General features: G+C 49.7%; 2 protein-coding genes across 9 annotated transcripts in view; one reads left to right on the forward strand and one right to left on the reverse strand.

Moving 5' to 3' along the window:
- Positions 1–4,670: 4,670 nt before the first annotated feature.
- NCF2 (neutrophil cytosolic factor 2) lies at positions 4,671–15,613 on the forward strand. Its single transcript, XM_076339587.1, has 15 exons — positions 4,671–4,844; positions 5,344–5,426; positions 5,761–5,869; positions 6,096–6,230; positions 6,596–6,703; positions 7,686–7,745; positions 8,927–8,970; positions 9,187–9,328; positions 9,635–9,697; positions 10,086–10,164; positions 11,840–11,883; positions 12,624–12,775; positions 12,856–12,967; positions 13,216–13,378; positions 15,318–15,613. Exons 1-15 carry the CDS (start codon positions 4,671–4,673, stop codon positions 15,413–15,415), a joined length of 1,566 nt encoding a protein of 521 aa, XP_076195702.1. The 3' UTR covers positions 15,416–15,613.
- Positions 15,614–16,863: 1,250 nt separating this feature from the next.
- The window catches only part of SMG7 (SMG7 nonsense mediated mRNA decay factor), a 54,387-nt gene continuing 49,626 nt past the window's right edge, over positions 16,864–21,624 (reverse strand). For all 8 annotated transcript variants that reach the window (XM_076339592.1, XM_076339593.1, XM_076339590.1 and 5 more), the window contains 4 exons: positions 21,307–21,466; positions 19,760–19,930; positions 19,510–19,661; positions 16,864–18,999 (listed from right to left, as the gene is read on the reverse strand). In XM_076339592.1, coding sequence (XP_076195707.1) covers positions 18,886–18,999; positions 19,510–19,661; positions 19,760–19,930; positions 21,307–21,466 — 597 coding nt within the window. In that variant the 3' untranslated portion in view covers positions 16,864–18,885. The remainder of the gene's footprint in view (positions 19,000–19,509; positions 19,662–19,759; positions 19,931–21,306; positions 21,467–21,624) is intronic.

Below are 21,624 nucleotides of genomic sequence, written 5' to 3' on the forward strand. Positions count from 1 at the left end.
CCCAGTGTCTGAAATGCCTTGAAGTTAACCATTGGACTAATTATTTTCAGCAGGCTGCTTTTCAAGGATGGACAAGAGTAAAAAAGCAAGCCCTAAAACTTCTCCTCTCCATTATTTTTCTTGATAGGTTTGCTTCCTAGCGGTTATTTGTACCTGTACGTAATGGCAATACATGTGCAGCTTCATCTGACTAGAAAATCTGAGATTATTTCAGTGACATATTTAAACAGCAAGAAATGTTCCAAACCAGGACTAGAGATGTCTCTGCCTATGCTAAAATTGTAGCCAGAGAGCGAGATCATCACGACCATTAATATTAGATGCTTTCTCAAGAACAAAAGGAGGAAAAGGGTAATGGCCTGGCAGGGTTGTTGTGTGGAGCAACACTCCTGATTTCACAGTTGGGCTTTTGTTTGTCTCTCTGCCTGCCCCGGCTCCAAGAGATGAAACATTTAATTGTTGGTTTTAATAATAATTTAAGCACAGATACAGTCTTGGGCTTGTTCTGTGGGTGGGATGACTCTGTGCCTACGTCGTCACTAATGGCGCATGTACTCAGCTTGAACTTCTGAAAGGCCTGAGTGAGGCCACCAGAAACCTGGTGTGGAGCACTCCGACATCTGAAGGACATCTGTTCGTTACACAAGTCATTGCTTTGGAAAAGCAGAGCTAGTGCCTTCAGACGGCTCAAACCAAAGCGTTCCTGATGCACCACGTTCAACTCAGGAACCGGTAAGACAACAGCTTCAGGAACAACCTTTTTTCCTTCCATCCCACCTCCTCCCCACTCTGTTTCCCCAGGACAGTCCGAGACTTGCGCTGCCACGTGCTGCAGACGCAGGCAGGCACAGGCAGCCAGCCCTGCATCGCGGCTGGAGCAGTTGTGCCTTTCTGAGCAGGGCAGCAGAGCCCTGTCACCCAGCCCGTCTCACCCCACCACCCGCTCCCCTGCAAGGGGCACAGCGCCCCATGTCCTCGGGGCCTCAGCGCAGACAGGAACCGGTGTGGTTAACCCTCAACCGTTCGGTGCCCTCCCTACCTTCCTCCCTAGGATGCTTTTTCTTGCTTAACTTCTTCAGAACATAGGCACAACAGGAGGCACTGGCCACACAAAGTGGAAGACCTGGCCTTGCTGCACAGACCACAGAAAACGTCCAGGTTTCAACCATACATACATACAGATCCTCCTGGCCGTGTGCAGCGATGGCTCTGCCCTTACAGCTCTCCCAGGGACTGTGTTGGCTTCTCTGTTTCCTTCCATTTGTCCAAATTTGGTTAAGACACCAATCAGTCCTCATTTTAAAAAAAATAAAAAGCTGTAATTCCAGGTAAGTGAAGAATATTTTCCAAAACAACTGATGTCAAAGCAGGTCAGCTACCTCTAGGTGGCATTAGATAAACGACGGCAACAAGAAGAGCAATCTTAGAGGTTCTCCAGTTTCCCCTCATGCTAGGCTATGATGTATTCAGAAACATTTACAAAACGTATACAGCATCTGCATTTGCCTTCCGGGATGTGCTAAAAGACATGCACTGATGTGGGGGTAGTAGTGCAAGATTTGCAGGAAGGCATCTCTTCTGTTAACTGACAGGAATGTAAAAAGTAAATTAGTTTAAAAAAAAAAAATTACCTCTGTCCTCCAAATCCTGCCTTGCTCGTATTTGTGGCCCGTACGAATACAACAGGGAGCAAGCCCCAGCTGCACCGAACAGCGACCTGTGTCTGGATGCTGCATTCATCTTACATGGGGGCTGCCACCGGCTGAGCGAGTCCAGAGCAGCGTTAAATCCTCGGGCACCAGCTCTGCGGGAGGAGGCACATGCTCCCACCGCCCTGCTGGCAAAGTGGAGCCTGAGCTTGGTATCGCCAGCAGGCACACAGTGGAGGGCGCCGAGTGTTCCTGGCACAGTCAAAATCCACCAGCATGGCGTTAAGATGACCTCCAGCCGTAAAGCCCAGGGATGGGACCAGCCCGTAAGATGGAGAGGAGCTCACCATGGGAGTCACCTCCAGCTAGCGGCCGTCTCGCAGCAGTGTGGGCTGGTGGAGGGTGTCCTCAGCTCCTGGCCCCGAACCCCACTCGTCCCCACTCACTCCGGCAGAGCGGCCGTTTGCACGCACCCAGGCAGAGGGGGTGTTTTAATCCTTTGAGTAATATGGCACAACAGGTTTCTAAGAGGAAAACAGAGAAAGATGGGCAGGGAAGAAGAAAATCCCTGAACAATTTCATTTTGCAAAATACATTTCCCTTCCTGTTATGAGAAGGAAGCCTTCAATGAAGAATACTCTATGTGCAGATTGGACCTACTCGAAGGGGGATGGCATTTGCAGAGCTCTGCTAGGAAGGCTCAGCACTTCCGAGCCTCACTTGCAAAACTCTCACCACTGCCTTCAGCTTTGGCTGGAGCGTGTGGCAGTGGCACCTTATCAGTTACATCCTGCTTTTGTAACAGCCAAGAGAAACTGCTGTCCTCCCGCTGCCCGGAGCTGCAGCCCCCACCAAGCCCTGAGGTCTGAATCATCCACCACTTGGCCAAAGAGTTCCCGTGGGCCCCTGCCTCCCTCCCTCCCACCGTTTAGGGAGTGAGCCAAAAAAATCAGGTCCTGTGCAGAGAGAGAGCTCAGACCTGCCTTCCAGGGAAGGAGCTGGACACACTGTCTCCTCCGCTCCCCCTGCATTATAGGTCTCCTCCCAAACAAGATCAATCCCCTTGGTCTTTCCTGACGTGTGATGTTTTCTAGTGCCCAGATCAGTCTTTTCTTTGGGTCTCTTCTCTCCAGAAATGATGATAAACTCTTGCATACTGTTGCTGTACAAACTTAAAAATGACTGCTGCACCTTAGCTGGATTTTGGGCATTTCTACGTATTTCTTACCCGTCTCTTGGCGACCTGCATTTGTGCTGGATTCCAAGAATATCCCATGGGAGATGTCACCGTCTCTGTTACTCACTTCCTCTTGGACATTATCATAGAAGAAACAAGTTTGCCCACTAAATCAACTTGGTAAGAGAAAGGGGAACAAGAGACTCACTAGAAGGGGTGTGTTTATCATAGCTTTGAAATTGCTTGAATGTTACATTAAAAATAACCAAGCAGAAGGATAGCTGCTGTGAGCATTTGCTGTGCTTGCATTTTTCAGATACCATCTTTCTGTGAAACGCAAGAAAAAAAACCCAACGCTTGTCACAGGGGTGATCTCACATCTTCCTCCAGCTCCCCTTGTACTGGTTTTGGGATAAACCTGACCCAGCAGTGCACCAATTCAGATAATTAAACGATCAGAAAATGATCCCTACAATAAGGTGAACCATTTCCTGCTAGATGGGCTCTCCCATTCCTCACAGGAATGAGAAAAGGCTGAGGGGTGTTTTCACGCTCACCATGTTGTTATTCCCACCCCTCTCCTTCAGCATCACTTCAGCTGGTTGCATTTCCCTCTGCTTTTCTGGAGGTCTCCTCCATGCTCCCATAGGAAGCCCATGGGAGCCGGCTGGGCGCAGAGGGATGCCGAGGGCACGCTTACAACTGGAGAACCAAAGAGAGCCCCAGGTTCAGGGATGTGCTCGGTCCTCCTTTTGATTAAAATCTAAGTCATTGCTGTTCAGCAGCTCAGGTTTCTTCCCAAGCAGAAGTCAAACAAAAATCTCCTCCACAGTCTCCCTCCTGTTGTTGGCATTATGTAATTTGCTGGCGAAGTTTGAGTAAATGCACAAGGGCCAAGTCTTGCTGACATATTTTAAGCTCTTCTTACAAAATATGCATCGCATCACTGGTACATGTGGCAGAGGCAAAGTACTTCCAAAACTACTCAGAAACCACGTGTGGAGCGCCAGCTCCAAACCTTCTGAATCAGCAGGTCAGGCCCCTGCCGTCACTGCCTTTGCTGCTGCCACATGCTCAGCATCCCCCTGTCCTCCCAGCAGCGCTCCAGAGCCAGGTTACACACTGTTGGCCATGAAACACCTCGACAGAAGTGATGTTGGGCTGAGCATGAGTTACCACCACTGCTGAGGCTCAGTGCAGCACGGCCGCTGCCCCCCAAAGCTGCCTGCATCCTCAGGCAGCTCTGCACACCCCCAGCAGCAGAGCTCCTCACTGGGGCAAGGTGGTGGGGGACAGGCAGGGCAAAAGGTTTCCCAGGCTGTGCCTTGGGCTGTACTTTGCCTTCCCGCTTAGGTGGGCAGGCAGGATAGCCCCAGCCCAGCTGCAGGCAGCCGTGCCTGCCAGGAAATGCCTGCAGGAACCATTTAGCAACCACCTCCATCGAGAACCATGCTTCAGAAGGCACAAGGGGCTCAGCTGCAGCGCTCGCCCTGTGGCTTTGCAACCTTAAATTTGACCTGATCAACCACCCAGCTGACAAAACCCATGGCTTTTCATGAAAAACCCCGAGAAGCAAAACCCAAAGAGGTGAGGAGCGGCTGCCGGAGAGGACCTTGAGTGCAACCTGTGGCAGCTCGCCGTGGAAATCTGCTGTGGCGGAGGCAGCCTCTGCCCCACTTCCCCATCCCGGGGCCACGTTTCACTGACGCGAGTGAGGCCACTTCCTGCCAGATTTGCAACACGGGCAGTGGGGAAGGCAGAAGTACAAGCAGAAGAGAGCTAAAGAGAGGTCGAGCAGCACCACAAGGAAGGACGAGGAGAGGGGCGAGACCCACGACGCAGCCATGTCCCTGGTGGAGATGATCCGGCTGTGGGAAAAAGGGGTGTGCGCGGCAGATGGGAAGGAGTGGAAGGCAGCCCTGGATGCCTTCACAGCCGTCCAGAACCCCCCTGCCAAAATCTGCTTTAACATCGGCTGCATCTACCTTGTTCTGGGGAAGCTGGCCAAGGCGGAGGAGGTAAGGTACAGCCCTTACAGTCACTACCCTGCTTGCAGGCACCGGCGAGTTTGCACACAGACCTGCCAGACAGATGGACATGATGGGAAAGGGAGGAATTAAGGGCCACAGTCTGACTAAGGGAAGGATTCGGGGCCTTTTAAAGCTGGGATGAAGTGCGACACCCCTGGGCTCTTCCTGCTGAACCTGTTTTCTCGGTGAATCAGAGGCGAAGCAGCAGAAGAGGTGCACGTCTTGCTACTTGCACTTTCTCCCTCCCCAAACTGACCACAGGGCACTAAGCTGCCAAGTGAGCAGTGACAGATGGTTCCAGCTCAAAAAAATTAGGAGCCTGGTATAGGCTCCACCACCCAGTGCCCAAAGCTGTAGGGAGACACAGCCCACAGCCCAGCTTGGGCCCCTTGGCTAAAGTAGGACAGGTATAACCGCTCTACACCCTCAGTTTTTTCAAGGTCTTCCCTTTTCACCCCCTTTTTGCCCCACTCCTACCTCCATGCAGGCATTCACCCGGAGCATCGGCTGCGACAAGCACCTGGCGGTGGCTTATTTCCAGCGGGGGACCGTGTTTTACCAGAGGCAGAAGTGAGTGAAGGGCTTTAATGTCTTGGTTTTGCCACTTGCAGAGATGCCAGCCTTTGGCTGAGGACAGCCCCAGGCAGGTTGATACCCCAGGGGCCAAATTGCAACCCCTCAAGGTAAAACAGGCTCCTGTTCATCAGCAGTGCAGTCTTGGGATTAACACCAGCCTTGGAGCATCTCTTCTCCCCCTGGGGTGTCCGAAAACACTACAAGGAGATAGGAGAGACCCAGCTAAACTCAAACAAGTTTAACTAAAGATTTAGAGGCACCTGCGAGGGGTACCAGGTGGCCAAAGTGTCACCACGAGGTGGTGACGCCCTTGTCCTCTGCTCCACAGCCATGAAAAGGCCATCAAGGATTTCAAAGAGGCGCTGGCCCAGCTGCGAGGCAATCAGCTCATCGACTACAAGATCCTGGGGCTGCGGTACAGGCTCTTTGCTTGTGAGGTGAGAAAGACTTGACCGGCAGTTTTGATCCCAAAGGGTTTTTCACCATCTCAAGAAATCTAAGGAGGACACAGCCAACCTCTCTTCATGCCTTGCAAAAAAGCAAGCAAGCTGGCACAGTGCTCTGTGCGGTGCCACCACCCTGCTGTCCTCTCCTTCACCGTGCTCCTGGCAAGTGTCTGGCTGCTCTTAAGAGCTCATTTCCTTGCTCCCATCCCTCTGGCAGATACTCTATAACATCGCACTGGTGTACGCCACGATGGAGGACTGGAAGAAAGCTGAGGAGCAGCTGACACTGGCCATGAGCATGAAGAGCGAGCCCCAGCACAACAAGATTGAGAGGGCGATGGAAGCCATCCTGGTAAGGAGGAGCAGGTCTTACAGCGGCTGGGTTTGCTGACAGCAGTCCCACAGGGAGAAAAATCCCAGTAACAGAGAAACCACCTTTTAGCTATGGCTTTAGCAGAGCAGGAGAAAAACACAGCGGGCTGAGCAAAACATGGGTGTCGTACTGAGACACAAGTTGGTGGGAAGAGCTTTGGGTCACTGGGGAGGCAGGAATGGGAATACTGGGTTAAATGGACCATGTCAGGGCTGGGGTCGGGCTGTCACGGTGGTGTTTTGACTTTATGGAGCAAGACCTTAATCCCAGAGGTAGAAGGAAGAGGACATTAAGCAGTCCCTGCTCTCACCTCTGAAGACCGCTATGACTTCTCTGTGCTACAGAAGCAGAAGCTCTATGAGCTGGTGGCCATTCCTGCGGGGAAACTGTTTAGACCAAACGAAAAGCAAGTGGCTCAGCTGGAGAAGAAGGACTACTTGGGAAAAGCTATGGTAAGAAAGAAATGTCTTATTTATTCAGGCCAAGCCTGTGGGTTGAAGAGAGCTGCTGACCACCCTCTCACCACCCCTCTGACCTGCTATCTGCTGCCTGGTGGGCAGCCAGAGATACAGAGCTGGTCCATGCTTCAGGGATCCCCCCGGGTGTGGAGGGAGGGATGGCACGTAGGGGTCTCTTGGGGAACAGGGAGTCTGCAGGAACAGAGGAGCTAAAAGCACGTTTCTGCAGAGCATGGCCTATTTTCAGTTTCTCTGTTTAGTGTGACATGAGGGACGTCAGTCAGCAATGAGCTGGAAAGATCCCACTGGAGCTTCAACTCAAGCCAAGATCCTTTCAGGGAGGGGAAAAGAAGCTATTTAAAATCTGACACCCACAAATGATCTCCAGTTCTTCCCCTGCTCCATTTGAAAGGGGCTTTTCAGCTCAGATAAGTGAGCGAGCTTTCCCCCATGAGTGTGCAAAATCCAAGCGCTGGGATGCCGCCCTTGGGCTCAGGTCCTGGGAGGCAGTGCTCTGCCAGAAAGCGACCCATCGGCTTTGCAGGCACTGGGGAATCGGCTGACTGAGAGCCAAGCAGCTCCTCAGGTGTCAGGTGCCAGAAACTTGCACACAAACATTTATGAACTTTCTAAATGATGTTTAAAGTTGCCTATAGGAGGTAAGGGCTTGAGTTGGACTCTTTGACTCCCTTCAACATTTGTGATTAAAATATAAAGGGAAACTTTTAGGTTATAGTGACTCTAACTGCAGTAATGGTGAGGCTAAGAGCTGAGACCTTGCCACAGCTGAGAGGTGAGTTTTGGTGTCAGAAGCACTCAGCCTGTAGTCAAAGATGCTTAGCCTAAAATCACAGCGCCTCTTGAACCTGAAGCATCCTGAGGAGCTTGGCTTGGCTAACAGCAAAGGAGAAGGGTGGACACCAGAGGTCTGAGAGAGGTCTACAAGCACCAAGTCACTGCCTGTCTTTGGCTCTAGGTGGTGGCATCCGTGGTGGACAAGGACGATTTTTCAGGATTTGCTCCACTCCAACCACAGGTAAGGCACCACCGATGAACAGCATCCCTGGCAAAAGTTCAGGAGGACGTGGGGATGTGTATCATCCCACAGCATGCCGAGGGCTCTGGTTCACAGTGGGGAGCGAACAGCAGCATCACCACCATGAACTTTCTGCTACTGCCACGGGGCGGAGGCGGACACTGCCCCCACATCTCAGCTGCTCTCTCCGTCATCGGAGAGTGTAGCCCAAACCCACCTACGTTTGTGGTTGAGGTTAACCCGGTTCCCTGAACAGGGAAGTAGCAGCCTGGCGGCACATCCTCTGCCCCCGCCATTGCTGTGGGCCAACAGCTTTTGGAAGAGAGTCGTTTTAGACCCTCCCCGTAAGATCCACTGGGTTCATCTGTCTCAGCTCAAGCCATCAGAGAAGCAAGAGCAGTTTTGCTTTCATTCTCCATCTTTCTCCCAGTTCCCGAAGACCTTTGCATTTTCATTGCCATTTTCCTGATGATGTAGCAGCATCTTTCCATCTCTGAAGGGACCCGAGAGTTTTTACAGGAGCTTTTCAAGAGGATACGGGGAAGCGCAACTGCTATAGCCTACAGCACCGTTAAGCAAGATAAAATACACTCTTCTCAGTGCAACCAAGTGTTGACACCTTGCTGCAGGAGTCAGGACTATTTCAAGTAGCTTCTTCAGAGGGTTGATAAATCCACCAGAGACCTTGAATTACTTAGGCAGGAGAGACCATAAAGCACCACGACAGCAGCTGGGGATTTTGCAAGCACGATAATGGGAAGATATGGGGAAGCACAACTTACTGCTTAAACTAGCTGATCTCAAATCCATGATCTCAACCCTCTGTGAGCTGAAACCAGAATCACAAGTGAAAACAGGATTGTGCCTCTGAAAACCAACTGCAGGTGGAAGAATTTGGAAACTGCTCATTTGAAGGAGCAAAGCCAGTGATATTCCTCACAGCACAAAAGGCAGTTGCTTTACGCATCAGGGTGGCAGAGAGCCAAAAACCTACTGCAGCCAGCTGCAAAGCAGCAAAAGCCTCCCTTTAGGTTCAAATCATCTGACCCAACACAAGCCCAGGAAGGAAGGAACCGTGTAGGGGTGATGGCAGGCGTGGTAGAAGGCTGCAGGACATTTCTGCAAAGCAACTGAAATCCTCCAGATTACTGATAATTTTCTGTTTGTCGTCTTGTTGGCAGGCCTCTGGTCCTCCACCCAGGCCCAAGACCCCAGAAATCCTCAGGTAAGTTGGATGAAGGATGGACAATGCTGCTAACCCTTGCAGCCAGGTCCAACCTCATCCTTCACCATTGCAGCTGAGTGTCCACCCGGCATCCTAAACTCAGGGGACGTGGGGAAGGGATCGTAGAAAAAAGGAGACAGAGGTCTGGGTTCCTCCTACAAAGTAAAACAATGATATCGCCCACCTTCCTGACCCAGCTGCTGCTCCCACACCCAGGGCCCTTGAAGGGCAGCCGCACCGCATCCTGTACGAGTTCATCCCCGAGACTGCCGAGGAGCTGCAGGTCCTGCCGGGAAACATTGTCTTTGTCCTGAAAAAAGAGAAGGACAACTGGGCTACGGTGATGTTCAACGGAAAGGTACCAGGGGCGTGCTTGGCAGGAGGGGGCAGACAATGGGGTGGATGCTGTGAGGTTCTGCAGAGGACTTAGAGAGCAAAGCCTTGCCATCAGCAACTAAATTAGTTTCTGACTTAAGTCCCTTATGTCCACCCTGGCTTAGGCCACAGGGTTCAGTGAAACCCACCCAACTTGCAGCAACTAACCTTCGAGCCTCAGGGACTGTCCTGGATTCAGGGCAGGGCAAGGACAAGCTCAGCTGCGTCCATCCAGCAGCGGGTTGCCTCCTTGCCAAGGAATCCCCACTCTTCTCTCCTTCCCCCACAGAAAGGGATCGTCCCCTGCAACTACCTCGAGCCCGTGGAGCTCCAGAACAAGCTGCGCATCCAGGTGAGGAGGCCCAGGAGGAGATGGTGTCCTGGGGAGGGCAGATGCCCACGTTAACCCACCACCTATTCTGAGCCTTCCAGCAGGACCCATACCTGCAACTCCCCCCCCCCTCGTAATGCTGGGGTTGGTTCTTCTGGATCATGGTCACCTTAACATGAGCTCAAAGACCTGCAAAATCTGGGCAGATGGTGTGCCGATGGCCCCCAGGTGGTGGGTTGGCAATGCTGGGGAGATGAAGGGGTAGCGAAGTCACCCCTCCCCAGTTCAAGACCCCAAACAGACCTTGGAAAAACAGTGGGTTGGAGGGGAGGCTCCACGAGGCGTCAGCGCCCCAGCTCCCTTAGGAAGGGTGGGATTGACAGCACTACCTTCTTCCCATCCGGCACAGGAAGAAATCCCTCTTGAAGCCGAGATCTCAGAGCCACCCAACTCCACCGCTCCAGAAAAGCCACGGCGGCCAGCACCAGGTCAGTGAGGGGAGCTGAAGGGATGGGGGTGCTTTAGGGGCAAAACCTGGGCAGCAGGTTTGAGACAGTCTCCTCGGTGCCGTGTCCTCACGCTTTGAGACCAGAGCTGGGGCTCACCTCCATCTCGTTCCCAGGCCCATTTGCAGTCAAGGATGGAGAGGCATTAAAGCAGGAGGCAGAGATGGCAACTGCAGTGCTGAGGACGGAGTAAAATAGAGCATGTGGGTCCCTGAGGAAAGCAAGTCCCTCCGTGCTCTTAATTAGCACAGCAACTAATGGGAAAAAGGGCCTGGGGATAGGAACAGGGCAAGTGACCCAGCTTGTCCAAGTCTTGGAGTAGAAGATTCCTTACAGACTTCTCCTTAGAGCAGGGCACCCGCGATGGTTTCAGTGCTGCTCTGAGCTGGGCTAGGTTTAAAGGAGCTGCAGTTGCCCTGGGAAGGGGATTCCTGGCCAATGCTACCCCGTGTCCCAGGCCTGGGGCAGGGATGGTAGCACCAGGGCCACCACACCGCCCCCAGCTCAGTTGGTTCAGGATGCTGGGAAGCTGAAACAGGGCGCTGCCACCTGCAGTCACACTGCTGCAGGAGTGCTCAGGTACACGGTCCAAAATTGCAGTTTAAAGCTGGGGAGTGAATGTGTTTCAGCAAGCTGAAACGAAGAGCTTGGAAGAAGCATTGCGAGTTGCCCTCTCTAGAAAATGTCACGCAGCGCTTGGAGGTAGGAGCCTGCGGCTGAGCTGTGTACTCCAAATCACTGCAGGAAAAACCCATTTGGGGTAGAAAATATCACCGTGCAGAGACTGTACCACACGGCTGTTAACCTGCTGCAGTTTATTCTGGCTATCGATAGCCAACCTGCCAAAAAAAATAGGAATATGTGGACAAGCAATTGCCAAGCCTCCTGCTCTGAGGCGGGCCTGAGCCAGTCAATGGTGGGGAAAGGTGGACCTAAAGTCTACTACTGACAGGACAGGGCTCGTGTCCCAAGCAGAGCAGCCTCATAGGCAGTCCAGTGGTAAAGTTGATAGCGAAGATGGCTGTGGCTCATGGGAGTTAAGGGCAAACATCTCAGTGACCCAACAACCTCAGAGAGCATCTTTATGGCACCAAAAGCCATCGCAGATCTAGCAGTGGGACTGCATTCAAGAGTGTAGGTCTGTCTCTTTCCGTAACAAGCACAGTCATGTCAAAGCACTGACAAAACGTAGAGCAGATCCTTGTGAAGGGACTTCAACAAACCCACATCAAATCACCCTACCTGGAGGTCTGAATTTAGCTTTACAACCCCAGTGAAGGACAAGGACTGCCTCCGGTTTTCAGCGTGGACCTGGGGAGATCAGAAGAGCAGAGACACTAGAACCAGCAGCTCATGTATTTTTTTTTTTTTAAATCCACCCAGGAAAGCCATCCCACCCCTAAAGCTCCTGTCCCTATAAGAGGGAAGGCACAGAGCCCAAACCTCTGCTTGGTGGTTATATCTAAATCTTACGGATGAATCTCATCGCAGCTGATGCTGCATCCATTCAAGAGACCACAAATGGCTCCAGGGTTGGTTGCTGCAGATAATGATGGGTGTCGAGGAAAAGGGCTGCAGATCTGAATGTGTATTTAAGCACAGAGTAGCAATGCTTACCCCATCCCACTTGCTGGGCCATCTCTTTCTTCCTCCACAGACTATGCTCCTGCTACTGCAACGCAGCCAAGAGAAGCAGCCAAGGTAACATCTCGTGAATGCAGATCCCGAGGTCCATGTTACAAATCCATATTTATTGCACACTGAAAGGTGCTGGCATGCCCAGCAAGCACCACGGCCCTGGAAGTGCTTCAGGTTTTCATGATTCAGGAGCTTCTCCAAAGCATAACGACAGGGCTAGGGGCCAGCAGGTCATCAGGACCCAACTGGGTGACTAAGGCTGCTTTTTGGGAGGTCTCCTGCAGGTCCGCTCCCCACCGGACCCATGGCTGTTGGCAGAGCCCTTGTACAACTTGTGGCACTTGAGAAGGGAGAAATAGGAGAGAGCTTGGCTGTAATGCACATGCTCTTGGGCAGGGTCAGCGCATCAGAAGATCACAATGGGGAGAGAGATGGGAAAACACAACAATCCCAACTCAAAAAAAAATGAGGGGGTTTGGGGTGGACACACCTCAAATTTGGTCACCCAAAAGCCACAATTTGGTTGCTAAATGCCTAATCTATTACTGTGCTCTCTCCTGGGACAAGACCAGGGCTGCCAACCAGCCACTCGTCCAACCATAGCTTGAGTGGCATGACCACTGACCTGCCCCAAGAGAAGTGCCAAAGGCTGCACATGCTAGCAGAGATGTTTCCCTGACCAGCAGCCAGGTGATGCCCCACAGCTCAGATTCGACTCAGGCGACTGCAGTTTTCATGTCCCAGTCCCTCTCCCTGCCCCCACCAAGTTACACAAACTCTCACATCCAGTTTACCACCCGCAGCAGGCCGAAGCAGCTGTCTCCAGCCCCCACATCCTCAAGGTGCATTACAAATACACGGTCGCCCTGCAAGTCGAGCCAGGCCTTTCCTACACAGAGCTCCTGGACCTGGTTTGCAAGAAACTAGAGCTCCTGCCTGAGCACACGCAGCTGAGGTGAGGCGCTGCCCACTGCGGGCAGCAGGAGCTGTGTTTTCAGGGCTCCCACCCTCACCCCATGTCCTCTGTGCACCGAGGTACAAGCCTGCGGAGAGCCAAGCGCTGGTGACTCTGAGCATGGAGAACCTGGAGGCAGCTTGGAGCCAGAGCAAGGACAACTGTCTGACAGTCTGGTGTGACATCACAGAGGTCAGTGACAGCTAGCAGTGGCAATCGCCTCTTCTGCCCACTCCTGGCAAGGAACCTAAGCAGATGTTGCCTTTGCTTTTCTTGCCGCGAGTGCAGGCTTGTGGCTTTCAAAGCAAGCCAGCAACCTCTTGAAAGGCAGAGGAGGAAAGAGCGGGCGAAGAGGAGAAACAAAGCTTGTCTCTCTTACCCTGGTACAAAGAAAAAGGAGATGCCAAAAGGTGTCCTTACTGGCTTATTTCCTGCCCTAGGGAGAGGGGGTTTTATCGGACAACAAACCAGAGAAGTCGCTGCAGGAGGCAACACTGGAGGAGACGGGACCAACCCAAGTTGTAGCGCAGTACAATTATGAAGCCACCCAGCCTGAAGACCTGGAGTTTCAGGCAGGAGATGTGATACTTGTTTTATCCAAAGGTAATTGTGCTCCTTCTGCAACAGGGGAGGAGAGGGACCTCCCAGCTCTGGTGAGAGCATGGGTCTGACCTTGGGATGCCAAGCGCCTGCAGCAGCTGCTGCTCAGTTCAGTGGAAGTTGTGGGTTCCCAACATCTGCCAGTCAGGCCAAAAACTCTCAGGTATGTGGTCAAGACACTGGACGCATGTTCTTCAGTGGAGCCTACAAGCTTCACTAGGGACTTTGATCTCTTTTCCCAAATCCTCCAGTCCTCCAAAGCAAACTGTTGCATGCTGGGGACCTGCAGAGCAACAGCCTGGCTCAGGCAGCCTTCACTGATAACAAACTTCTCCTCCTGCAAGTTGCAGTTTGCCACCTTTAGATGGAAAACAGGCTGCTCAGATTTCTGCCGCAGAGCACTTCTGAGAAAGCTTGCATTGAATGCAAACACTTTACAAGACAGGTTAGAAAAGAAGCTTGCAGAGATTGCATGAGCATGAGGCGGCAGCTGGAAGCCAGGGGAAAGGACAACCTAAGGACACATAGTAAGAGTTGCTTTCCTTCACATCACTAAGAGCTGTGTCACCGAGCTTCCAGTTTCCAGATTCACGAGGCAAATTTGGTCCATCCCCATGAAGCACAAAAAACAAAAAATCCAACCTACTGAGGTGTTTCCAGCCTCTGCTTTGCATGCTCCTGACTAAGCACAGGGTTTTCAGCTTTCCAGCCAGTTCTCTGGAGCCACCAGACAAGCAGGACCCAACATCTGTAAGATTGCTTTCAACAAGTGCGTTCTTTCACCGCAACTGCCTTGTGTGCTGTAGCACAGGCAGAGCTCCTCCAGCTCTACCATGGGCTTCCCACCCAAGTCTCAGTGTTATATATACTTCTTCCAACATATTTTCATCACACCCCTGTTTCTGCCACCCCCTTCCCCAAACAGTTTCAAGACGGGAGTTTCACTTGAGCTGTGTTTAACTTTACTGATCACAGTTTATTTTTCTAAAGGAGATGCCTCATCCTGGCTGCCGCCCCCACAATGGGAGAATGCTCTTACTCCCATTCCCCTCACCTGGCACCTTTTTCTGGCTGCTTTTCTTTTCAAGGGTACAATCTTCCATTAGCCTCAATCCTCTTTAATATAGTCTTTAGTGCTTCTACGAGAATTGAGGCTTAAATACAGACTAAATCTCAGCAAGATCTAGTACATGTTTTTCAGTTGGATCCTTTCAAGTCTGTGCAGCACACACAGGAGGGAGGACAAATTATGACACTTTGCTGTATGTAGCTCTATCGCTAATTTGTGCTGGCTGGCAGGCTTCGGCAGCGGTACACAAGTGATCATAGTACCCCCTCCATTGCTGTACATTTGCGCCATACAACATTGACGACCCACACACACCCCAAAATCCTACTCCCCCCTTCACTGCTGAGCTAAATATTTCCCATTAAAAAGTTGGTTCTCACCTCATTTTGTTCCCCACAGCAAGAGTTTTCATTGCTCCTAAGCTTTACTCAACCCAGGGTAGCAGAGGCTTTTGGGTTTTGTTTCGGGGTGGTTTTTTTTTTTTCGTATGAACATGGAACAGCAGGTGAAAATACACTTTAGTTGGCATCTTGAAGAGGACAGTCCATCTCAGATCATTTCCTTGCTCTCCACACTCACTTTGTTTCCATGGTCTTCTATTCAAGGCAGTTTCTAAGTCCCTTGGTCTCTGTTGATCTACTTTTCCCACCTTCATTTGGCAGTGCATTCCTTCTTACAACTTTGCTCTCTACCTCATTCCTCCTCAGCCCCTTTCCTCCACATTCCTCTCTCTACTAGGCTTTAGCATGGCTAAAAGGTTTATCAGCAGAAAACCTTAAAATGGTGATCTTGGGCCTGTCTGTAGCACGTGGAGGTTATTATGCTCCTGTATGTCCCTAGGGTGACAAAAACCATGCTGACTTTATCTTCCAGTGAATGAAGACTGGTTAGAAGGCCAGTGCAATGGGAAGATAGGCATCTTCCCATCCGCTTTCGTTCAAAAGTCTAACACTGAAGACCCGGAGATGTGATTTCAGAAGAGCTTAAAGTCGTGGACGTGGAAAGAAATTAAGAATTCAACTGTTGCGATTAAGAAGTTTTCATATTAATCACTGCATCTGAAAGTGAACTTTAAATATTATTGCTACTTGTACTAAAAGCTTTATTTTTTATTTTACCTTTTGCATTGTTCTCTAAAACAGATACTTATTAAAAAGTTGCTAATTGTCCTCCTGTTAGGACTACATTCAGTCCTAAAAACTGTGCTTACCAAGAGACTTGCTCTATCCCACCTGCCCTATCTTTAACAAAGCTTTTATACAGACATGCCAACAGCTGGGAAAACCCACGAGAGGGTGGTGCCACTTGCATTTACTGCCCTGCCAACAGATCCAGAAGAGGAACTGGCGTTCAGGAAGCTACAGACCAGGAAAGGCTGAACTTCTGACAGCATTTGCTTCCTTAAAACACTACTGCCAACCCCAAGAGCTTAAGAGACACCGTGCAGCCTCACCCTACTCCACTTGACAATTCACTTCAAACCACAGTGATTTAAAACCCCTCACCAATAAAAGTATACAGATTTTTTTCACCTTTGGGAGCCATATCTCAAAGCTTTTTCTCAGCAGTCAGAAGGGACAGTAACTTAGAAAGACACTGCCTGGAGTCTCAGCAGGTCATACAGCAGCGAAGTTGTCCCCTTTATAAAAGCCTACACAACTTTGATGCCCTCTTCCCTATCCAAGAGGCTTGCCCCCCTCTGCCCTGGGCACTACTGTCACAGTATTTCACCTTCCCCGGCTGCTGACAGCTGGTCCTTCTGGCATTTTAAAATCGTCTACCCTGCCCCATCCTCAAAACATGCAAGCTGTAGATACAGCCAGCCACCTACAGCATTGGGAGCGCTTTGCTTCGAAGGTGCTAAGAGCAGTGGTTTCTCCACTTCGGATCTTATCACACAAGTTCTGGACAACCCTGCTGTCCCAATAACCTACATATCATTTATTTTTAAAGGAACTTATTCTGAAGAGTTGCCTGGATACAACGAACACCTGTCGTTTCAAAAACAGAACATCTCTGTAGTTTTCTTTGACACATTTGGAAGTATGCTGTTTAAAAACTGGCTGCAAACAGCCAACATCCTGATCTGCAGGCAGGTCAATGGCAGAAGGATCTGTGTCCTCCAACTCCTAGTGCCTGTGCTCTACCGGGTTCAGCCTGCAACTGAAGAAGAGCTTTGCAAGCTACTCCCGTCCCAGATTTTTGGTTCGGTACGTAAACTGCACTGCACACAGGTAACACAAAACCACAATCCAATTATCCGCACTGAGCCCAAGCCAGAATCTGTGATTTATTTAGTTCTCTTTCAAATAGGAAAAAAAAAATCAACTTCAAACCTTCTTCTGACTTCTCCAGAAAAATAACGCGTTTTTAAAAGCCTGAGCCAAGTTACACAGGAAATAAACGCTACACACAGACCTGGATGGAGAGAACATGGTTTAATTAAAGGCAAAGCTGATTTCAGCAGCTGCAGCTCTTGCACAGACAGACAAAAAACACAAAAAAAGCTTACGACACAAACCAGTTTCTGTTGGGGGCCCCTTCCCTTGCTCCCCCAGGCATCGGAGGGCGGGAGGGGAGTCCCAGCCAAGAGTCAGACGCATTCCCGAGGCCGGATGCTCATGCACAAGTGGAACAGTGCGGCTGGGACCCTGGCACTGCCGGGAGCGAGATGGCGAACCTGGTTAGCTTGTCTAGGGTGCACAAGTCAGTGACGGTTCAAACACTGGAATGTCGCAGCTGCCTGGGTGCACAGCTCGATACACAAACCGGGAGGGCTGGAGGGAAGTACAGAGGGGTTTGGTTCATATTACCACTGGGTGGAAACTTCACTTTTTGGACTTTTTAAAGGAAATACAGCTTCGAGATGCAACAAAGAACAGTGATGTTGCTAAGGTGGAGATCGTGGGGGAGTTGCTCATACCCCTGGAGAGGTATCGTGTCTCCTCCGTCTTCCCTTTTTGTATTCTTTGGGGCTGCCCAGACTCCAGTGTCACTTCGGCTCCTGCATGTGCTTTGCTCTGCAGCTGGCTTCCAGCTCAGAGATCCTGAATCATCACACAAACCCCTACTGCTAAACACAGCAAATGGACATTGTTTCCGTAACTTCCCTGGGAAACCTAGCAAAAATGCTGTCTTTTTCTTTAACGAAGCTTCCAGTCTTCCTTTCCCCTAATAAATAGCAAATAAAACGTTTTCCTTTTCCCTTCTGCACCTTTTCACCTATGAACAGCACTATGCTTTCTTCCGTGTGTGGGTTACACACGTGTGTCCACGGGTGCCTTCAATTTCATTCTGAAAGTTTGGGGCTGCAGCTGGGGGCATGGGGGGGATGGGTTTCTGCGGAGCTGATGTGTGCCTGCAGGGGTGCGTACACTCCACACTGTCCAGGCCGACTGTCGGCTTTACCCAGCCCTGCTGGACCCCTGATTATTTTCTGTGAGATGTCGCACGTTGGTAATGAAACTACTAGCGTCCAGCGAAGATGGGAGGATGGAGAGAGAAAGGAAAAAAAAACCCAAACCAAAAACCATTGAAAGCTTTCTACCTACCTATTAAAATGAGTCAGACTGTGAATGCACAGACTAGCCTGCCCTTTGTGGGGCTAGCCACTATGCTACAGTAAAATGTACAGGAATCAAACATTAATTTAAAACCCCATAGCAGTTAACTGGCTTGTCCAGCAGAGTGCTGCAATGCCCCACATCACCGATTATAGCTCAAACACCTACTGAGAGGAGGGCATTTCATGCTGGAGTCTCTAACCCACCCATGGGCTGGCCAAAGCCTTTGGGTGAAAGGTGAAGCGGTGTCAAGTGCCAGACTCTCCTTCATGAAACTCCTTCGCTAGCCCAGGAGATAGAGCCCCACCTCGCCACCAACCACCTCTGACCGGAGCAGCAACTGGGGCTTTCATTGCTACACACTGACTACGAAGCACATCTGTGTACGGAAGAATTCAGTGTGATCTTACTACTGAGATAGTAATAAAGATGTTTAGGAGTAATTTCAACTACATTCTCAGTCAGCAAAGCAATCATTAATGGATTCCTATTTTATCTCCCCAAGGAGAAGAAAAGGATTGAGAAGTTCTCATTGGCTTCTCCCATCTGCCCTTCATTCTCAGCTTTTACTTCCCATGTGGCTGGGGACATGCACGATGGAGAAGGTGGGAGGCGGTGATATCGGGTTACTGAGTGAGACAAACAGCAGTTCCTCTCTCCCTCCAGAGGGCCCAGGGATGGGAGAGTTCCTGATGTTGTTTTCTTGCACTGCAGACATTTTGTGCACACTCAGTGAGTTGGTGGAGCACTTACGCCCTCCTGACAGCAAGGAACAGAAGAGAGGGCTGCCACCTGCACAGGACTGTGTGAGCCAGTCCTGCAAACCCAACATGCCATGGTTTATGGAGCCTTCATTTGCAAGGGTTGCCACCTCTGTCTCAATGCGGCGGGTTCATGGTGCCTTGTCCGCGTTGCTGCTTCTGCTTCTGCTGCATTAACAGCTGCTCCAGGGCTGAGGGTCCAGGGTGCATCATGGAACTAGACCAGATGGACTAAAAACAAACAGCCAACGCTAGCACCTCCTTGCGTTAGACAGCCCCCCCCCGCCCTTACAGATGAGAAAGCAGAGACAGTTTTCTATATTCTCCCTCTTCTCTATCACTCATACCTGGCTTATCATGAAAGTTATCCAGACTTCAAAGAAGGCCTTCTAAAGAGAGGCTCCCTGGAAGAAGCTTATCCTCCTCCAGAATCCTCATTACCATAAAAATTCATCCCACATTAATAATTACTAATTTTAGACTAGTCAAAGCACATGTTATAATTTCTTCCAGCCTGGTCTTGTTCCACAAAATATTCTAGAACAGCAAGAACTGGAAAACTGTGACATCTTCCAGCACTGGTCACACCTCCCACATTGCCTACATAAGTGAACCTGCAGGAAAAACCTTCGGTTTCTGACACTGAACTCTTGACACCTGCAATAGGCTAACACCCATCACCGGATCTTCTGGCCCCATAGACAAGCACCCATTCCTCAGCACAGTTTCAGTCAAACATACCTTCAGGCTCTCCATAAGCACAGCTGAGGAGTCCTCCATAGCGGGAGGGCCTTGGGCTGCCCAGGTGCCACTGGGAGCACTGGACTGGTGCCAGCTGCTCTCCGAAGATGACGATGTTGCTGGGAGATAGTCCAGACCAAACCCTCCCATTGCTAAAATGGGAGAAAGACAAGTTCAAAGGAACATAGCAAAACCACTGCAAAAAAACACCATCAACTGGCTTCACGCAAGCCTGGAACCCAGCACTTGCCTGGCTTATCTGTTTTCCAGCGGTCTGCGACTCTCCTGTCTCTGTTGTCTGGAGTCCCAATAGGTCCGAAGTTGGAGAAGGGAACAGAATTGTGGTTATGGGTTGGAGGGGAGCTTGGCAAGCTGCTGGGGTTGGAGGAGTGAGGAGACTGGCTGGCTGGTGTCGAATGATCTAGTGATTACAAGGCAAGAGGAAAGAGGTCAACAGAAACGGCAGGAGCCTCCCGATTTTGAATTTCTTAGTGTTGCTGCAAATTCTGCCATCAGCAAGTTTCCTCCAATGCTGAAGGTCAGTTTTTATTCCCTCCATTACACGAGTGTAATGAAAATTCCTAAGTTCCGAGTGAAAATTTTTGTGCATATACAAGAACAGAATGACTGTGTTTAATACATACATGTGCTTACCAGAAAAACCAAAAACCAGGAAACCTCAAAAGGGCTGGCTAGCCAAAGCGAGCTTTCCCCATGTTTCTTGAAGAACTTTTCTCAAACTAAAAAAAAAAATCTGCCTCCAAGCTTGACAAACCAATTAAAAAAAAAAAAAAAGAGACATTAGACCTTGAGGAGTTTGCAGGTTTACAACTCAAACTCCGAAGTCTGTGAATGTTTCATACTTCTATGAGTCTTAAAGCAATTCAGATCGGAACCCAATACCGAGCAAAAGAGGAGAGCAAGCATGGAAAAGTCTATCTGCAGGAAAGAGAGAACAATGCCTGAAGACAACACAGCATAGCAGGGTAGCAGGAGACTATGCTGTCTTGAATGAAGAGGTGAAGGGAGAGAAAGCTGAAACCACGTGAGCCATAAATCCTGCTAGAATAAAAGCACTTTGCAACTCCTTCCACTTCACCCACAATGGTTATTACTCGTTGGTTGCAAAAGTCTCAGTGCAACCAAAAATCTCATACAGTGCAGATGTTATTTAAAATCCACTCATTTCTTAGATTCAACTAATTCCTCCCCTCACGCTCTTCTGGATTTTTAGTGAGAATAAAATCATGACATAATAGTTATATTTTATGCCTTTAGAGATAATTACTAGGAAAAAGGTGGTTTGCTTTGTAGGCTGCTTAACAGTAAAAAAACAAAAAAAAAACCCCAAAAAACCAAACCCCACTGTCATATTTTCCTCCACACTCTTCAGTCATATAGTTTCTTTCTCTTTCAAATATCTACATTATGAAATCCAGTTCTTCCTGCTTTTTCCAAATAAGCAACGCTGAAAGTATACGGATGTTTGAGTTAAAGCCCTATTCCCAAATGCTTGTCAGGAATCTAAGTTAAAGAGGTTTCAGGATTTAACACCTCCTACAACTTTTACCCTGCTCAACTACTTCAGTTAAAAACCAGGTTCTTATGCTATATTAGTTACAGAATTCCCTCATATTTCTGAGGATATATAAAGAAAAACAAACAGAAACCTTCAGACACCTTGTCAAGCATTTTTTTTTTTTTTTAATTTCCAGTTACATTTAACTTGCAGTAGGTTCAGAATTAACTGAAATCCTCTTGAATCACTAGACGCGAGAAAAACCATGCCAGGATTACCTGAGCTGGCTGGAAGGGATGGAGACCACGGAGTCCCTTCAAAGAGAGAGTATAGTGAAGTCTCCTGATGGGCAACTGAAGGGGTGACTTCTGTTTTTGTGCTGGTATTCATGTTTTTCCCATATACCTCATTGAACATGCTGTTATTTGGATATCTTTCCTGCAAAAAAATGAATGTAAGAGTTTAGGTATTGGATTTATTTCAAACACTGAGACTGTACAAAGGAAACAATTATAGATAAAAATATTTTCCCAACTCCTTTTTCACTCCCCAGCCCCCTCTTCTTTGACCATTTTATTTAACATGAAGTCCATCAC

The sequence above is a fragment of the Aptenodytes patagonicus genome, chromosome 5, assembly GCF_965638725.1.
Source record: "Aptenodytes patagonicus chromosome 5, bAptPat1.pri.cur, whole genome shotgun sequence".
In the NCBI taxonomy this organism is placed as follows: domain Eukaryota; kingdom Metazoa; phylum Chordata; class Aves; order Sphenisciformes; family Spheniscidae; genus Aptenodytes; species Aptenodytes patagonicus.